At 45.8% G+C, this 19,374-nt stretch overlaps 1 protein-coding gene across 5 annotated transcripts in view; it reads left to right on the forward strand.

The window, feature by feature from the left end:
- Positions 1-19,374, forward strand: part of KREMEN1 (kringle containing transmembrane protein 1) — a 74,649-nt gene that overhangs the window by 51,733 nt on the left and 3,542 nt on the right. For 3 of the 5 annotated variants that reach the window (XM_049102124.1, XM_049102123.1, XM_049102126.1), the window contains 5 exons: positions 110-263; positions 9,881-10,213; positions 11,475-11,636; positions 12,776-12,860; positions 14,412-14,568. In XM_049102124.1, coding sequence (XP_048958081.1) covers positions 110-263; positions 9,881-10,213; positions 11,475-11,636; positions 12,776-12,860; positions 14,412-14,568 — 891 coding nt within the window. Of the gene's footprint in view, positions 1-109; positions 264-9,880; positions 10,214-11,474; positions 11,637-12,775; positions 12,861-14,411; positions 18,577-19,374 lie in introns of those variants that run through there. The other 2 variants (XM_049102125.1, XM_049102122.1) reach the window with 2 other exon arrangements.

The raw sequence follows: 19,374 nt of genomic DNA on the forward strand, positions 1-19,374 counted from the left end.
AGAAAGAGGGGCCCAGGAGTAAGGCTGGAGGCTGATCCTTCCAGGCTCCTTCAGGCCACCTGATACTCCCGACTGACACTTACCAAGTGCTGTTTCTCTACTGTGACAGTTTGCTGGGATGGAGTCAGGCTATGCTTGCTTCTGTGGAAACAATCCTGATTACTGGAAGTACGGGGAGGCAGCCAGTACTGAGTGTAACAGTGTTTGCTTCGGGGATCACACCCAGCCCTGTGGTGGCGATGGCAGGATCATCCTCTTTGACAGTAAGTATGCCCTTTGCCTGTTACTGCCCAAGACACAGCAACACTTGTACAGAGGAACATTTATGACCAGCCTCTCTCTCTTCTTTTCATTCATTCATTCATTCATTCATTCATCCACATAGCAATACTTATTAAGCACCTCCTGCAGGTCAGGAGGACTCTGACCAGACTCTGGGGATACAACACTGACCAAGAAGATTCAGCTCCATCCTCTAGAAGGAAGGACAGACATTTAACAAGTAATTAATTACACTTGTGCCATGTGCTCTGAAGAGATGAGGCCTGTCATGGGATACTTAGGCAATCTAGAAAAGATGACTTTTGCAACTTAACATTGACACTGGTACAGCTGTTCAGTGTCAGCCTTAAGGTCCTCTTGTTTTAATTGTTTGATTTCCAAGCCCTGCAGTGTTTTCCTTGGCATTTGGGATCTTATAGTGATGCAGCTGAGAAGAACGCATATGCTTAAAGTTGTCTTTCTGGGCCTGATCCTGAGTGTGCTCTGACCAGCCTCCTCTGACCCACTACATATGTGAGATGCTGGCTAGGGACAGGGTGCACTATGGATGGGATATGAATCTGGGACCTTGGCCTCTCCTGCAGTGGTTCTAACCCACTGTCCCAGTGGTTCTAACCACTGGACAACCTGATCCCTCATCACAACCACCACCACTACCACCACCCCTGCATCCACTCAGTAGTAGTGAGACTTTGTGAGCCACAATACCAATGTAGCACCAGATTATTTTATTTTATTTTATTTTATTTTATTTTATTTTATTTTAATTATTATTTTTTTAGCACCAGATTTTAAATTGTAGAAAATGGAGTGTCAGAAGTGAAACAGACAAAGGGAAAGGCTTGAGGTTACTAAGATACACTATAGAGACTATAGGTCTTTGTTAGTCATTAAGGTAGAGTAGATCTACTACTGACCTCTTAACCTGATAGAGTGGCTTGGTTTCGAGCAAAAATGTCATATGCTATGTTAGTTTCCTAGGGTTGCCATAACAAATGATCACAACCTGGGTGCGTTAAAACAACAGAAATTTATTCTGTCATAGTTTGGGAGGCTAGAAGTTCAAACTCAAGGTGTTGTCAGGGCCATTCTCCCTTCTGAAGGCTCCAGGGAAGAATCCTCTGCCTCTTTCAAGCTTCTGGTCATTGCCTGCAGTTGTTGACATTCCTTGGCATGTAGCTGCATCACTACAATCTCTGCCTCCTTCTTCACATGGCCATTGTCCCTCTGTCCATCTGTGCCTCTGTGCCTCTCTGTACCTCCTTATAATGACACTAGTCATTGGATTTAGGGCCCTCTTTCATCTACTATGGCCTCATTTAATTTGATTACACCTGTAAATACCTTATTTCCCAATAAGGTCACATTCACAACTACCAGGCATGATTGGACTGGAACATGTATTCTTTGGACAACACAATTCAGCTACTACATATGGCGACATAAAGCCATCCCAGGCTTATAACTGATGTTTTCACAGGTTATAGCTTAGATGTCATCAGAAGTGTGTGTTTAGGCAAAGAACAGGGGACGGATTGGCAAGCAGAATGCATATGGTCAACTGTTGGTCTTTTTAGTTGAGTGTGCCTGCTGGAGACTGCCAGTGGCTCCCTATACATCCTGTTATGTCAAGACAAATAATTGAGTTCCTCTGTTAAAGTTAAAGACTGAAACTTGGCTAATGTTTAAGATGGTCGGCAAATAATATGCCCTGCACTTCTATTTAAGTTTTTATTTCCAAAGTCCATTATTATAAAATCTTCTGCCTTGACACCCTTGCCCAGGAGAGTATGTTTGCTGAGCTTACAAATTTGCCTGGTCTACTATTAAGTGAAGAAAGAAAGGAAATAAACATTGAGTACCTAGTATGTATTAAGGCTCTATATAAATTATCAATTTATACAAATTAGGTCCTCCTGGCAGCCATCTGAGGAAGGCATTATGATCATCACTCTAATTTTACAGAAGAGAGCCCTAGGACATGAAGATGATAAATATCTTGACAGGGCTCACAAGCCATGGGATTAGACAGTAAACAGAAAAAAAAAAAAAGCAGGGTGTATGGGTTCGCTACCTGTTTTTCTATTTTAAGCAGAGCATAGTGTTAATTTTTTTTACTGGAAAATAGATGTTGGTGAGCATATGGAGAAATTGGATCTCTCATACATTGCTGGTGGAAATGTTAAATGGTACAGCTGCTCTGGAAAACAGTCTGGCAGCTCCTCAAACGTGAAGCAGAATTACCTTATGACCCAGCAATTCTACTCCTAAATATATACCCAAGAGAGTTGAAAACATATGCTCACATAAAAACTTGTATGGGAATGTTCACAGCAATACTGTTCACAATAGCCCCAAAAGTGGCACCAACCCAAATGTCCATCGACTGAATAATGGATCAACAAAATATGTTATAGCCATACAATGGAATATTATTCAGCCACAAAAAGGAATGAGATACTGATGCACACTACACCATGGATAAACCTTGAAAACACGATGCTAAGCAATAGAAAACAGACACATCAGGCCAAATATTTTATTTTATTTTTCTTAAGATTTTATTTATTTATTCATGAGAAACAGAGAGAGACAGGCAGAGAGAGAAGCAGGCTCCATGCAAGGAGCCTGATGTGGGACTCGATCCCAGGACTCCAGGATCACACCCTGGGCCAAAGGCAGGTGCTAAACCGCTGAGCCACCCAGGGATCCCCAGGCCAAATATTTTATGATTCCATTTATAGGAAATGTCCAGGATAGGCAAATCCATACAGACAGAAAACAGATTAATGGTCATCAAGGGCTGAGGAGAGAGGAGCCGATGAGAAATGACTGCTTAGTAGGTATGGGTTTTCTTGTTGGGGTGATAAAAATGTCCTGGAATCAGATGTCAGTGGTTATACTGCACTGGGACTATAACACATACCACTGAACCGTATACTTTAAAATTGTTGGGATGGTGGATTTTATATCAATAAAAAATAGAATAACTTCATGGGATGCCTGGGTGGCTCAGTGGTTGGATATCTGCCTTTGGCTCAGGGTGTGATCCCGGAGTCCTGGGATCAAGTCCCACATCAGGCTCCCTTTATAGAGCCTGCTTCTCCCTCTGCTTATGTCTCTGCCTCTCTTTCTCTCTGAGTCTCTCATGAATAAATAAATAAAATCTTTTAAAAAGTAGAATACCTTCATATGATAATCTTTCATTCATTTAGCACATTTTTATTGAGTGTCTGTTGAGCCCTTGCTGTGTGCTAGCTTGGATGCCAGGTGCTCTTGTTTATTTTATGTTATTTAATTCTCACAACAGCCTGTTGATAAGAAAACTGTAGATCAAAAGATAAAATAATTTGTCCAAGTGAATAAGAGCCAAAGCTAGGATTCAAACCCAGGTTTGCCACAATTTTTCTCTTTTTCTTTTTTTTTTAAGATGTTTTTCTTTTTTTAATTTTTTTTATTTGACAGAGAGAGAGTGTGAATGTGCACAAGAAGGGGGAACAGCAAGCAGAGAAAGAGGGAGAAGCAGGCTCCCCGCTGAGCACAGAGTCCTATGCAGGGCTCCATCCCAGGATCCTGGAATCATGACCTGAGCCAAAGGCAGACACTTAACTGAGCCATCCAGGCGCCCCAGTTTTTATTTTTCTATTTTCAGCAGCTAGAATCCCTTTTACTAACAATAATAAGACAGGTCATGATAACGGGTTCAGTTTAACGCTCCAAAAGCATGTGAACAGAGTTCTGTTCAGTCAGTCAGGGTGTCAGTGAGTTCCTTCTGTTCTCCGCACCTTGCGGAAGGATGCTGCAGGCTCCTCAGCTCTGGTGGCTTTTACTCTGCGTTTGTGCCTCAGCAGACAAACTATGGTGGCAGCCGTCTGCTCAGTCATCTTTGCCACATCAAGTAATTTGTCATGGGGCATATGGCTGATTTTCTGGCAAGCTCTCATGAGCTCCTGGAGGATGCTGAAGTAGGCCATGCACTTCAGTACATGTATAAATGCAGCACTGACAGAAGCTTCAGAGCATCTGCTGCCCCTAGAAGTTAATTTATTGAATTAACAAAACCAAATAAAAGATCAGAGAGGCTGGAGTCAACGGTAGGTTACAGAGATGGCCCAGGCTGACCTCGTAGGTCTTTCTCAGCTTCTAGGCACTGAAAGAAGTGAGTCGTGTGGACTGGTCCTTACTCTGTAACATTGGTTGAGCACTTATATCTTTTTAGGGCACTGTGCTATTTACTTGACATGCAATCCCTCCCTTAATTATAATACTGTGAAGCAGGTACTATCATCCGTATTTGCCTGAGGAGGAAACTGAGGCTCGTAAAAGTTCAACAGCTTGCCCAAGGTCCCATAGATGGAGAGCTTTCCCTCGTGGAACTTATATTTTAGTGGGAAGAGGAGAGATTAATAGTAAAAAAAATATTGAAGGCCTAAGGTCCAGTAGGTTCTGACTGTTAGGATTGCTTTAGTAATTGTACTTTATAGAGTCCAAGATGCTACATCATTGTATGTATCACTGAGGAAAAAAGTATTTCCAATTAAACAATGACATGCATTGACTGACAGACGCTTTCCAGTTTTAAAGATTAAAATATTCCCCTTAGAACCGATGAAATACGGTAACTCTCTTCTCCTTTTCTGGGTGCCAATCCAGGGAAACCTGATTCATGGCTGGGACCTATTTGATTAAGGTTTATTTCCTGAGACATGCCAGTATCGTTCATGTCTAGAAGCAGAGCAGTCAGCTGCATCTGGGGGAGGCTAGCTGTTCCTGCTGATGCCTGAAGTCTATTCCTGAAGAAACTGACCTAGCTGATATTGAGGCAGGATGGAGGTGCTAAATCAAGGAAGGCAGGGGGGACCCTAACTTTCTGCCACTGGATGTTTTGCCCAGGGCTATCCCAGGGCCTCCACCTGCCCAGATTGTATATGCAGGCTAATTTCCCCTGCAAAAATAAGATCTTGAAATATATTCTTAAATTTCAAGTTTCCTGTCAAATTATCACTGAATTTTAATAATCTGGGGATCCCTGGGTGGCTCAGCAGTTTAGCGCCTGCCTTTGGCCCAGTGTGTGATCCTGGATTCCCGGGATCAAGTCCCACATCGGGCTCCCTGCATGGAGCCTGCTTCTCCCTCTGCCTGTGTCTCTGCCTCTCTCTCTCTGTGTGTCTCTCATGAATAAATAAATAAAATGTTAAAAAAATTTTTTAATAATCTGTTGGAGATGTCATGTGTTTGCTCTCAAAGTTGCTGAACTGAATCTGCTGTCTGCATGGCACACATCTAGAAATCGAAAGTTCTAAGTTTAAGATCTGCCTTTGCTGTTGAAATATCAGTTTAGGGACGCCTGGGTGGCTCAGCGGTTGAGTGTCTGCCTTAGGCTTAGGGCCAGATCCTGGGTCCAGAGATTGAGTCCTACATTGGCCTCCTTGAGAGGAGTCTGCTTCTCCCTATGTCTATGTCTCTGCCTCTCTCTCTGTGTCTCTCATGAATGAATGAATGAACGAACGAATGAATGAATGAATGAATAAATAAATAAAATCTTTTAAAAAGAAAGATCAGTTTAACCTGAACATTCTTTACAAATAATAATAATAATAGTATAACTAATACTTACTGAGCTTACGCTATGTGCCAGATCCTACACTAACACTTTATATAGATCAACTCCTTTTAACTCTTATAAAATCACATACAGGAGAAACTATTATTATTTTCATTTTATGGATGAAGAAACTGAGGTATACAGAAGTTATCTTGTTCAAATTCAGTTAGGATGTGGGAAAGTCAGGATGATTACCCAGGAAATCTTTCTCTACAGCTTTCCTTTTTAAAAAATTTAGGTTTATTGAGATGTAATTTAAATAAAGTAAAAATCACCCTTCTAGTTGACCAGTTTGATAAGATTTGACAATACATACACAGTTAAGATACAGAACATTTCATCACCTCAAAAAGATCTCTTGTCCCCTCTGTGGTCAATCCTCTCTCTGCCCCCAGCCCTTAGCAACCACTAATCTCTATTCCATCTGTGTAGTTCTGTCTTTTGAAGAATGTCACATAAATGGAATCAAACAGTATTTAACCATTTGTATCTGGCTCCTTTCACTTCATGTAATGCTTTTGAGATTCACCTATGATTGTTTCCACAGCTCCTTCTTGTTGCTAAGAAACATGTCTTTGTACAAATATACTACAATTTGTCATCCATTTATCCATTGATAGACATTGGTATGTCTGTGATAAAGATGCTGTGAAGCTGCTCTTAACCTCTATGCACAGGTGTTCGCATGAACATGTGCTTTCATTTCTCCTGAGTTAATACCTGGGAGTCAGATTTCAGGGTCATACACGAAGTGCATATTTGGCATCATAAGACACTGCCAACTGTTTCCAAAGTGGCTACAACATTTTGCGTTCTGACAAACAATATGTGAGACTTCCAGTTGTTTTACATCCTCTTCTGCCCTTGTAGCCTATTTTTTTAGTGTTAGCCATTCTAGCAGGTGCATAGTGGTAAATCATTGTGGTTTTAGTTTGCATTTCCATAATCATTAGTGATGTTGAACATCTTTTCATGTTCTTATTTGCCATCTGGTATATTCTTTTGAACAAAAGAAGTTCCTTTAGTGTTTTCTCTGATGCAGGTCTACTGTCAGTGGCTTTCTCAGCTTTTGTTTGAGAAAGCCTTATTTTGCCTTCATTGTAGAAAAAATGTTTATGCTGGATATTGAATTCTATGCTGAACGTTTCTTTTTTTTCTTTCAGTATCCCCAAAATATTCCTTCATCTTGTGGTTTGCACAGTTTTTAGAGATGTCTGCTCTATCTTTATTCCCTGTATATAATCTTTTTCCTTCTTCTGCCTGCTTTCAGGATTTTATGTTTGTTTTTGGTTTTCTACATTTGACTATGAAGATGTATCTAGGTGTGTTTTTTGTTTGTTTTGTTTGCTTTTTCATTTTTGTTTTAAAATTTATTTGCTTATTGTTTCCTGAGAGTCTTAGATCATCTTTCATTGACTTTGGAGCATTCTTAGCCATTATCTCTTCAAATATTTCTTCTGCCCCCTTCTCTTTTTCTTATTCTCTTTCTGGAGTTCTAATTCTTAGATCATTTGATATTGTCCCACAGGTACTGGATGCTCTGTCCTGTTTTTAGGGTTTTGTCCTCGCTTCTTTTTTTTTTTCCTCAGTGTTTCATTTTGGTTAATTTCCATTGACTTGCCTTCAAATTTATTGATTCATCTTTGATATTTTATTTCTAGCATTTACATTTGATTCTTTTGAGTTTCCATATACCTCTGCTAGAATTTCTAATCTGTTCAGGCTTATTGTCCATCTTTACCACTAGATCTTTATTGTATTAATCACATGGCCCCTGTCTAACAGGTCTAACATCTGTATCATTATTGAATCTGATCCTATAGATTGTTTTATCACTTGATGATAACTCCTCTTTTTTTGTTGTTCTTGCTGCTTTTTTCCTTCCTTGCTTGCTTGTTTTATGTATAATATTTTGTTCAATGCCATATACTATGTGTAGAAGAACAGTACAGAATAGAATTTACCCCTGGAAATGGGCAGGCCAGTTTAGTGTGGGGATTGAGCCATTATATCAGGAGATGAGCTGGGTTTGGGTATTATTATTTCTGTCTTTACCCTCAGTGCACACCAGGCTTCAAATTATTCTAGCAATAGACTTCTGTTGCCTTGTGCTTAGTGTGGGGCCTGGGATACCAAGGTTTGGGTTTTTTTGTTTTTTGTTTTTGTTTTGTTTTGTTATTGTTTGTTTTTTTCCAGTGTTTGTATTCCACCCTCAGCTTTGAGTAGTTCCTACATGCCTTTGCCAAAGAAGGGAATCTTTCTCTGCACTTTCCCCTCCTTCAGTGGTAGACTGCTGTTGCCTATTACTTGGTGCTATGCTCAAGGTGAGCTGAGTGGGGTTCTTGGGCCTCCTGCCTCATCTTCAGTCTTAGGACATTATAGGGCCTCAGAGGTGGGGCCTCTCAGCATTCCCACACACCCCCTCTCTTGCCAGCATTCAGACACTGCCTTGTATCTGTGGTGGCTCTCAGGAAGGAGGATGGTTTCCTGCCCCTCCCTCAGGAGCAGCAGACCTCTGCTTTACATCTGTGCAGGATTTGGGGTCTCAGGGTGACCAGGGGCTGATGGTTTTTCCCATCAGAAGCAGTGGATCTGCCTGGTTACTTTGGCAGGAAGGAAAGAGTTTCCTGCTCCCTCCACAGAGGCAAACATTTTGTTTCTATCCCTCCAGTGGCCCTGGGAGCAAAAGGATTTGTTGCTCCTCCCACAGCAACTTCAGGCTCTTGCCTGTTTTTGAGGAAGCAGACAGGGTTTCACACCTGTCCCCCAACAACAATGGAGGCATCCTGTACTAGGGCCACCAAGGAGAACTCTTTGGTCTCCTTCCCTATCCTAGTTATTCTTGTGAGCATTGGGTGAAGGTCTGCACAGAACTGCTTGAAAGTGAGTTTAGACTCCTGCTGTGTCTAGGGCCCCTGCTCATTCTAGATTGAGAGGCTAGCCCACACTCAACCTCTTAGCTCCTTTCTTCTTACTTGCTTTTTTGGTGGCCACCTCTTCCTCTCATGGTCTGTTAAAGATGAAACACTTTGTGTGGCCTGACTCTCCTTAGAGGGGCTTCTTACTTTTTTAGAATTAAATTCTCTTGGTGGTCTTGACACTTTAGCTTCTGATGGGTGAAGGAGAGACATATGAGCTTTTTCTCATCGTTTGGATGGAAGCAGCATTCTCTTAGTGCTATCTACACACCAAAGGGAAGTGGAACTCCCCCAAAGCCTGCTTTTTGAATCCCAGTCCTGTACTTTCTCTCAAGGACTTCCATTTCCAAGACCTTGTTTACACTTTACTGATAAGTGAAGTGGTTGTATCCCCTTCCTAGAACCCACAAACAAAAAGGGGAGTCCAGGGAAACCAAATGTGCTTAATGCAGAGTGATCAGAACCAAGTGTTTCCCCTGTGCAGAAAGTCACTGCTTGTGCCACAGTTTCCTGCCTGATAAATATGTGCAGCCCCCCTTCTCTTTTCGCAGCTTTACCTCATCAAGTGCCTCTTTGCAAAAATGCCCCAGTGTTTTCATGTGTTTCATCTCATCTATCCTCATGCATTTGTGTGATACAGGAACAGGTGGTGGTCTCTCCATCTTCCAAACTGAGAGAGGCAGGAGTTCTGGAAGTGAAGTGCAGTCCCTCGGATCACATAGCCCAGCTGGTTCCGGACCCAGACTCTCTGACTCCAACCCGGCCCCTACATAGGCCTAAGCACTGTGCTGTGTGCTAATTCTAAGGTCTCCAGGGCAAAGAAAGAAAGAAAGAAAGAAAGAAAGAAAGAAAGAAGAAAGAAAGAAAGCCAGCCTCCACAGTCATTTGTTCAGGGTTTAAGCTATTCATTCTGTGATTTGATCCTGAAACATAAGACAGTCAGGTTTTATAGGTGAAAAACAATATCGCAAACTGGATCATGTTAGGTAGGAAGAGTTTTGTCCATAAGAAGTTGAAAAGTGAGCCCTGCGGCTGTGCCCCACGCTGAGGGCCTGTGTCCTCTTGTCTCCCACAGCTCTTGTTGGCGCCTGCGGAGGGAACTACTCGGCCATGACCTCCGTGGTGTATTCCCCTGACTTTCCCGACACCTATGCCACGGGGAGGGTCTGCTACTGGACCATCCGGATTCCAGGAGCCTCCCACATCCACTTCAGCTTCACCTTGTTTGACATCAGGGATTCTGCAGACATGGTGGAGCTGCTGGACGGCTACACCCACCGCGTCCTGGTCCGTTTCAATGGGAGGAACCGCCCACCTCTATCCTTTAACGTCTCTCTGGATTTTGTCATTTTGTACTTCTTCTCTGATCGCATCAATCAGGCCCAGGGATTTGCTGTCTTATACCAAGGTAACCCTTTCCAGCCTCCTTGGGGGCCCTCCGGGCTGCGCCTTGCACTCCACTTGCAACTGTGGTGACCTGCGGGCCTCGGGTGGGTCTTGATGGGGCTGCAAGTCAGGAGCTACCTACTCAACTTGCAGATTTTCCCACCCCCATTTTAAAACTTTCATACTTTTTGTGATACAGAAGAGGCAACACCTGTCAATTTCACTACTTTAGTTGTTCTGATGACAGTTTTCATGGCAGGGTTGAAAGCATTTAAAGAAGGAGCTGAGACTGATAGAACGCTTTTAAAAAGGTCATTTGGTCCATCCTCCTGCCTCTTGATATCCTACCCAATCCCAAAGGACTAGTTTCCCATCTTTCTTCAAACCCTCCTAAGGGGACACTGGGCTGGCTCAGTCGGAAGAGCATGTGACTCTTCATCTTGGGGCCATGAATTAGAGCCGCAAATTGGCTGTAGAGATTACTTTAAAAAAAAAAAACTTTAAAAAAGAAAATCCAGGGATCCCTGGGTGGCTCGGTGGTTTGGTGCCTGCCTTTGGCCCAGGGCGGGATCCTGGAGTCCCGGGATCGAGTCCCGTGTTGGGCGGCTCCCGGCATGGAGCCTGCTTCTCCCTCTGCCTATGTCTTTGCCTCTCTCTGTGTGTGTCTATCATGAATAAAGAAATAAAATATTTAAAAAAAAAGAAAACCCAATATATCTTTTAAAAAACCCTCCTAAGGTAGAGCCTCACTCTCTGCCCCTCTGATATGTGCCAGGCACATCTCTTTGCCAGCACATGAGAAACATAGGGACGTCTGAGATCTGGTTTTTGCCCTGGATGTTGAGGGCCTCAGGAAGAGTTCAGTCAGCACGTGCTACAGGAAGTCAGAGGGAGGAGACCTTCCCGCAGGTAGGAGGAACAGTCTTGAGACAGCTAAGATTTGGGTCAATAGGTAGGAAAGAAGCATTCTGGGCAAAGAGCGCCATAGCTGCAAAGGCGCAAGGAAAACAAGAAAGCATGTTCAGGTGACCTCAAAAGAGACCAGTCAAATGGTTAGAAGTTAACACCTCCTCCTTCTGGTTTTTTCTGGACCAGAGCCTGATAGGTTCATCTTTGGGGCCAGTGGGATCAGTGGAGAGAACTGCACATAGAAATGAATCAGAAAAAAAAAAGAAATGAATCGAAAAAAAACCACCTTTTCTTCATAGACACTGTCTCCTCCTCCAAAATTCTTTGTTGTCTCCACCAGCTCTCCCCCCATCTTAATTTCTTTGATCTTACAGCCGTCAAGGAAGAGCCACCGCAGGAGAAGCCCACTGCCAATCAGACGCTGGCTGAGGTGATTACGGAACAAGCCAATCTCAGCGTCAGTGCAGCCCGGTCCTCTAAAGTCCTCTACGTCATCACCACCAGCCCAAGCCACCCACCTCAGACCGTCCCAGGTAGCAGTTCCCAGACACCACCAAAGTGGGTGGAAGCCATGGGGCTTGAGCACAGTGTTCTTGACAGTTAGAGAAATAACACTCTTCCCAGACAGGTTGTAGGTACTGGCTCTGTGACTGTCCTGGCCTTTGGGGGACACTTTCTCATTAGCTTGATTCCTTAGTCCTTAGGAGAAAGTGCTCACCTCCAAAGATCCAGTATGTGTGCCTTTTGTACTTGTGATTAATCAGCTAACCCAATGTTTTCCCACTTTGAGGATGTCTTTCTAGAGCTCCCAAGTTGCAGCTCCCTAAATTCACTGGCATTTACAAGAGATTATTCATTCATTCATTCATTCATTCATTCATTCAAAAGACATGTAAGTGCCTCAGAGCTACCAGGTGGTATTGTATGCGCCAGACTATAGGATGAACCAAACAAACAGCATCCCTGCCCTCCTTTGGCTTGTAAGTGGGAGGAGAAAGAACAAAGCAAAATAACAGATCTGACAGTGACAAGAGCTAGAAGAAAAGTTCATGCAGGAGAGGGGTAGAGAGGGGAGTAATGGTCTGTGCTTGAAGCTAGCTAACTTGGCTGGCTCCACACTTCCATATTCTCTTTTTTGCTCGGGAAGGTGGAGCCTTTATGGGCCAGAACAGCTGTAAAGTACCAATAGCAATGATCTAGTCTAGGAGTTTTCCCCTGCAGGACCCACCTCAGGTCAGGGAGGAGAGTCCCTCTAGTGCATGCTCTGCATTATTTGTTTTTATACCCTGGTGGGATTTCACAGGTCACACATCTCATTCCTCAGATAAGGAAACTAAAGCCCAAAGAGTTTATGTAACTCATCTGTGATTACATAGTGAGTTTTTATGGTAAAAATGTAGTATATACCACTCCTTTCAACTCCTAAATTGAATGCACTTTGGGCCACACTGCCTGCTTCTCTCCAAGAGGTTAGCTCTGGAGCAAGGTTAGAAGCCCTGCAGCTTCTTGCCAGCCCAGCTCTCAGCTGCATTTGGTGGCTGCCCCTACCTGCAGGGGGCTCCTCAGCCAGACCTGTATCTCTGAGCTGCCAGTGCTCACTCGGTGCTTCCAACAGACCTCATTCTGAAACCTGAGCTCAAACTGGTCCAAGAAACCCTGTCTTTTGCACTTGCAGGATGGACAGTGTATGGCCTGGCAACTCTCCTCATCCTTACAGTCACAGCCATTGTAGCAAAGATACTTCTGCACATCACATTCAAGTGAGTATGAGAGAAAGCTGCCCTATCCCAGGAGGGGAAGGCTCAGAACTCCTTTTCTACTGTGCTTCATTTGTCTGGGGATTCTAAAGCCCTCAGTCCTGGGCAACATAAGACAGTATACATTCCTCATTCTCCATAGAGTGAAATGTACAACTGGACAAATCTCACCAAGGTTTGAGGGATTGTGTTTGCTCCTGGCGTATGGGATATGATTTCAAGGAGGATTGATACCATCTGGGCATAAAAAGCCACGATTTCCAATTTTGACTGGCCCCTTAAAGAGATCCTCATATTAGAGCCAAGATTTCCAAGACACAACCATGCATATTTCCTAATGCCTTCTAGAAATTGGGAAACATTCTTAGGAAGAGAATCCTAACATTTTATTAGCTATTATTTAAAAACAATTAAGAAAGTTCATACTTCAATTCTGACTGATACGGAAAAAAAATATTTCCTTCCCTCAATTTGCTACTTGAATTCAGTAGTTCTGCCTTCCAGGAAAGGAGGCAATTTATTTATGGTACTGATGTTTGTGTGCTTCCAGAGAAGAGCTCTGATTTTTTTTTTTTTTTAGACCCCTACTCTGTCTTTCCTGTGGCTCCCAGTCCACATTCTCTCTGTCCTCCCTCCCCAGTTTTATTGAGCTATAATTGATATGCAGGCTATCCATATTTCAAGGCCTTTCCTGAACATTGTTGTCTTATATGGCCCACCTTTTTCCTGACCTGTGGCCCTCTGCCACAGCATTTTTAATACATTTAATACATTAAGTGTCTGCTCCTCCATTGCTTTGTGAAGGCTCTCCTTGTAGGCCTCTCCACTTTACATTTTTCAGTGGAAACAGTGTTGTTTTTAGTGTTTACTGAGCTCACTCTCATGCCGTGTGTGTGTGTGTGTGTGTGTGTGTGTGTGTGTGTGTGTGTGTATGACAATTCACACAGTCTGGGAAAGCCTTTCAAGTGCAGCAAGAGAACAGGAGGCTTTCTGTAGGGCCCAGCACCTCACCGTACACCAAGGCCCTAAAGTGCATGTCTGACTCCCATGTGACATTGGAGTCCCTCAGCAGCTTCCCTGCCAAGCAGCCCAGGGTGGTGACATGTGGGAGAGGGGCACATATTGGCAGTAAAACAGGACCTGCTTCAAGCAGAGAAATTTTGGCTTTATCTTATGTTAATCAAGTGGGCCTCCAGGTAAATATAATTTGAAGATAGAGTTCTATTTAAAAAAAAAAAAAAAAACCCAAAAAACAAGAATTTGAAAACTCATCATCTCTCAGGCCATCTCCTTCCAGATTTGAATAACTTTTCCAGTTAGAAAGTTCTTTGTTATACTGAGCTCAAAGCTGTGCTGCTGCATTTCCATTCCACTGGACACATTTCATTCCCATAGTTGTCCTTCAGACTTCCAGAGGCATCTGTTGGGTCTTTCCTGAGGCCTTGCCTCACTGAATGCCCCATTTCCTAGGTACAGGTATCTCAGGAGATGGAAGGTTGTTTTGGAATATTTGTTGCGCTCCACTTGAAACATGAAGTTGTTTTTGCTTGACAGATCCCATCGCGTTCCTGCTTCAGGGGACCTTAGGGATTGTCATCAACCAGGGACATCAGGGGAAATCTGGAGCATTTTTTATAAGCCTTCTACTTCAATTTCCATCTTTAAGAAGAAGCTCAAGGGTCAGAGTCAACAAGATGACCGTAATCCTCTTGTGAGTGACTAAAGGCTGCCCCATCTGTGCCCAGGACAAGAGTCCCTCCAAGCTCAAGGCTGCTGGAGCCCCGTGGTTTCCTGATTGCCTCTCCCTGCCTCTCCCTGGCTGCCTCTGCAGAAGTGCCGTCCTATGGGTTGGGAAGGGACGTCCTGCTGGGGGGCCAGCCTAGCCTGGACTCGCCCTACTTCATCTCTGCACTTAGGAGAGAGACCCAAAGTCCCAGGGTCTGGGCCCTCCCTGTGCTTCTCTCTCTCTCTCTCTCATCTAGAATGAGGGCATCAGGACAGAGGGGCTGAGATGGCAGAGATGGTTGTGTTTGACACTGGGCTCAGGTACCTTCTAGACGACTGTAGGGTGGTGAGTAGGTATAGTATATGCTGAGTCTTGCTTGCTTATTTTCTGTTTTGTCCACACAGTTAGCTTTCTCTTGGTCTTTATGGTTTAAAACAGGGAGGATTCTGAGGTTCTCTTGGGGCTTGGCCTGGTCCTGTACTCCCTAGGCATTAGCACCCCAAAGCATAAAGAGGGCCCATACTCTATGCTGACTCTGGGTGTTTGGTCTCTGGGTGCTGCATGAGGATGGGCCTCTTCCAACCTGAGAGAGCCTGGGAATTGACCCCAGATCCCATCAAGCCTGTTATCTGCCACACATGGGCTTCTCTCTATAGCTTCTTTCCATAGCTCAGTGATTACAGAGCAAGCCTGCAGAGTGGTCATATAAAACATCCATTCATTTTTCACTCAACAGACTTTCCCAAAAGCTTTTATAGGTGCTCAGTGACCCCTTGTTGTACCAGATCGCCTGGCCTTGCCGCTGTGCGGCTCATGGTCCTGTGGAACCTGAGGTGGGCTATGTCTTTCTGTGATTCTCTGACTCTCAGTTTAGAACAGGGAGTATAAATATTGTGGCTTAGCCATTAGGTGGCATTAGGTGAGACACAGGTGCCAGCAGTCCCTCCTTTTGATGTCACTCATTTTAAAAGAAGATGAAAAACCACCCCACAGCCTGTGCTCTCTGTGGCCCTCTCTGCTCCTTTTGTATGGGGACAGAGTGCGGTCTGGAATAACTCCGTGGGGAGGGCGAGGGCCCTTGTCCCTAGCCAAACACTGCCCTACTCTTCAGACAGGGAAGAGAGTTGCAGAGAGTGACATGAGGACTGAGAAGGAGGCTTTGGGAACTGGAGACCATCGAGGATAGGCCTCCTAAGTTGGAGAGGTACAGCTGCGGTAGCTGCTGGTTGGGAGGAAGAGCCGTCTCCAGTTTAGAAGCACCCCCATCCGGAAGTAGGCTTTGTCAACAACAGCTGAGAAAAGCAGCCTGTGCCTCTGAAGGCCGGAATTGAGCCTTTCTCAGACCAGGACTCTCCCAGAGGCACCCGGGCCTTAGGCCTTGGGCCTCTGGCCTCAGAGGTTCCCTCTTTGGAGCACGTTGCCCACCTCCCCCAAACCCCTAAGCTACTGCCTGCTGTGGCCTTTCCTGGGGTTCCGGCACACTGGCGACCCATGGGCACCTGTGCTCCTAGAAATGCGGAGGGCCATGCAGGGCCGGCTGGGGGGTGTCTGCAGGGAGAGGTGACTCCTTGGCAAGCAGGGTATTGGGAGCTGGCAGGCAGAGGGGCACAAGAGGGTGGGGAATGGGGCAGGGGCGCTGCCCCAGGTACCAGGTGAGTCTGCTCTGGGCACAGAGCTACTCAGCACTGTCTTCACACTTTGATCTGGAAAGGGGATTACCCTGGAGCAGCTGTCCACAGGCCTCTGGGTTTGGAGACAGAGGCCTGTCCCACATGACTGGAAATACACTGACATGTGCAGTCTCCCCACTAAGCTATTCCTGGCTGTTGTGGAATCTCCTCTGAACCAAGTGTCAGGTGTGTGCAGTCACAAAGGGCCCTGTGCCCTGAATAGATCCATTCACAGCACAAAGGGAATGTGGAATTTAGCCCTGGGAGGGGGTCGCCTGGCCGAGGGACAGTTGTTCAGCTGCCTAGGGCTTCCTGTGGCCATTGACCTTTAGGGCATCCCGTGAGCCTGCCCACCTCACACAGCCACTGTGTTGTCTGAGTGTGCAGCCGGAGCAGCCCATTCTAAGCCCCAGGAAGTGCTGGTGATGCCCCAGTGCCCTCCTTCCTGCTGGCCCTGGCACAGCCCACGGCCACCAGGATCCACTTACTGTCCAGGGAGCAGCCTCAGGACACCCAAACCGGCCTTGGGACAGCGCTGGGGGAGAGGCCATAAATCGTCCCAGGCCCAGCCTCCATAGACACCTTAGCCTTGGTCAGGCCCTGGCCCTGGTCAGAACCTGTCAGCATCACCTGCAGAAGGTCCCCTGTGACTAAGTAAACACCTGAGGAATAGACTGTCCCAGAGGAGGTGAGGTGTGCTCCCAGGAGCACCATAGGGGGCCCACATTTGGTCTTTTAAGAAACTAGTTTAGAGAGAAGTGGGGAATGGAGGGGCTGGAAAGCATGCCCCTGAGGAAGGACATCACAGATCACAAAGCAGATTAGTAAAGACGCAGGGGAGGGACTTTGGGGACCACTATGGCCTGCCACTTTGAAAGCATCCTGCCCAAAGCCTCTGCCCTGAGGTGACAGTGAGTGGTGTCTCTGGGCCTATGTGCCCTCAGCCCTTCACTGCAGGATCCAGGCCCTGCCTTCTCAGCGTGTGTCGCCGGCAAGGGAGGGCTGTGGGCAGCCAATCTTGCTGCCTTCACGGTAAATGCCTGCAGCCAGCTGTGAATGTGCTCTCTTAGCTGCTTTTCACGGTGTCCTTGGCCCCTCAGGAAGGCACATGGCACCCCATGTTCTTCCCCAAGTGCCCAATCACTTGCAGAACAGAGAAGGTGTAGGCATGAACCTCAGGTGTCCTCCACATCCCCCTTCCTTGTCAGAACAGGGTTGAGGCCTCTTCCTGGGTGTAAGCGAGGTAACGGGGCTGCTCTAACTTCTGAAGTTAGAGACTCCAATCAACCAGAAACCCACAAAGATCAAAGCACCAGCAAGTACAGCTGTTCTGGCCTGCAGGCCCAACCCATCCAGCCCCCCTACTCGCCCCATTGTCAGCCCAAGGCGGGAGCTGTCCTGAGCCAGCCACTTGCCAGGCTGTCTTGACACATCAGCGGGGCACATAGGCCATCACAAAGCCCTGTACATCCTGGGCACTTAATCTTCATGAGCACTTAGAAGTGGACAGCCTCTGAGATCCTGTCTCCCATGCCTGATGAGGCCATCCCAGGTCCCCAGAGAGCCTGGCCAGCTCCCCACCCCATAGCCAACTGCCACCCTCTAGGGATTTGGATCTTCTGTTTGGTGTTCGATGTCTGCCTTTGTTACTACCTTGGGAACTTTTAACTTTTTGATTGTTTCCTCTGGTGTCTTTGTTTACCTTCCCCACTGTTCTACCTCCTGGCCAGGTCTCTCAGCCTAGCTGCCCTGGCGTGGGGTATTTCTCAAACCTTCCAGCTGCAGCTGCCTCCCCCTCAAGCTGGACAGCTCAGGGGTGATGATGGGCCTCACCCGCTGCCTGCAGACCCCAGGGGAGCCCATCTCACAGGCTTCTGTGTTGCCAAGTTGAACATACTCAACAAGGCAGAAGTGGGGTGTGGAGGAGAGTCTGAGGTAAATCTGCTTCCGAAAGGATGTGTCTTCAGGAGCACGTAGTGGGACACCCTTTCCCTTCCTGCACAGGGAGCTGCCGTCTTGGGGTTCACGCAGCATCAAGACCTGCCCATATCCAGACTCACCTTCCCGCAGGGATCTTGACTTTGGATGACAAGGCTTTATTTGTAAATATGCTCTTAATATGCAACTTTGAGAATAAAATAGAAACATCATGTATTTTAAAATATAAGATGAAGTGTGACGCACTGTATACAATTTAATATATATTTTTAGGATTTTGTTATTTAAGAAAATGGAATGTAATGGTACTTAACTTTTACAAAAGAGAGAAAAATGTTATTTTTACTGTCTGGAGAAAATAAATATTCTCACTGTTGTAGAAACAGCGATGAGCCCTAGCATGTCGTTTTTTATAGGGGCGCTTCCAGAGCCCCAGAATGAGGGGGGTGTCGTGTGCTGGCAGACCGTGTGCTCCTCTGACGTCTGTGCAAATGCCAGGCCTCACAGTTTGCTCCGTTAGTGCCCCCAGATCTCCTCAGGTCTCATCAGAGCTGTGACCCGCAGTGGATCTTCAGCCGGGCGGTTCTGAGGAGTTGGAATTACAAGTGAACACACTTCGGGTGTGGTCATGGGAGGAGGAGGGGGCGTTGTGCTCAGATAGACCTAGGTCTGAACTGACCTTGATCGGGTCTGTCCGCTTCTCGGTCTCGGCTTCCCCTCCTGTAAGATGGCACTGTATCTGTGCCTCAAAAGGTTATGAGGATTAGGTAAGAAATGTATCTAAAGTGCTTATGTGATTATCATGTGACATGGATTTCATCTTGCCTTTCGGTACCACCAGTTGGTCCTCACCCGCTCCTCGTTGACAGCACTAGTAGACGCTCTACCTGTGAGCTACATGCTCCTGCCAGGCGCCGCACACACAACCGAGCAACCATTTAGTGGCTCCAGTCACCCCTGTTTCGCCCATGAGGATACAGGCTCAGAGGGGAGCCAGGGGTAGTGGTTAGGAGCACAGAACTGGAGCCGGCCTGCCGGGTCCCAGCTCCCACCATTCATTCGCCGAGGCCAGGGAGTGTAAAACAGGCAGCCTTTGAAGGGTTTTGGCAGAGGAGTGACATCAGATTCCCAGTTTAGAACGATTTCCTACTTGATTTAGGAAAAACAGTTGGAATGGAGTAAG

This window comes from Canis lupus, chromosome 26, assembly GCF_003254725.2.
Source record: "Canis lupus dingo isolate Sandy chromosome 26, ASM325472v2, whole genome shotgun sequence".
Taxonomy (NCBI): domain Eukaryota; kingdom Metazoa; phylum Chordata; class Mammalia; order Carnivora; family Canidae; genus Canis; species Canis lupus.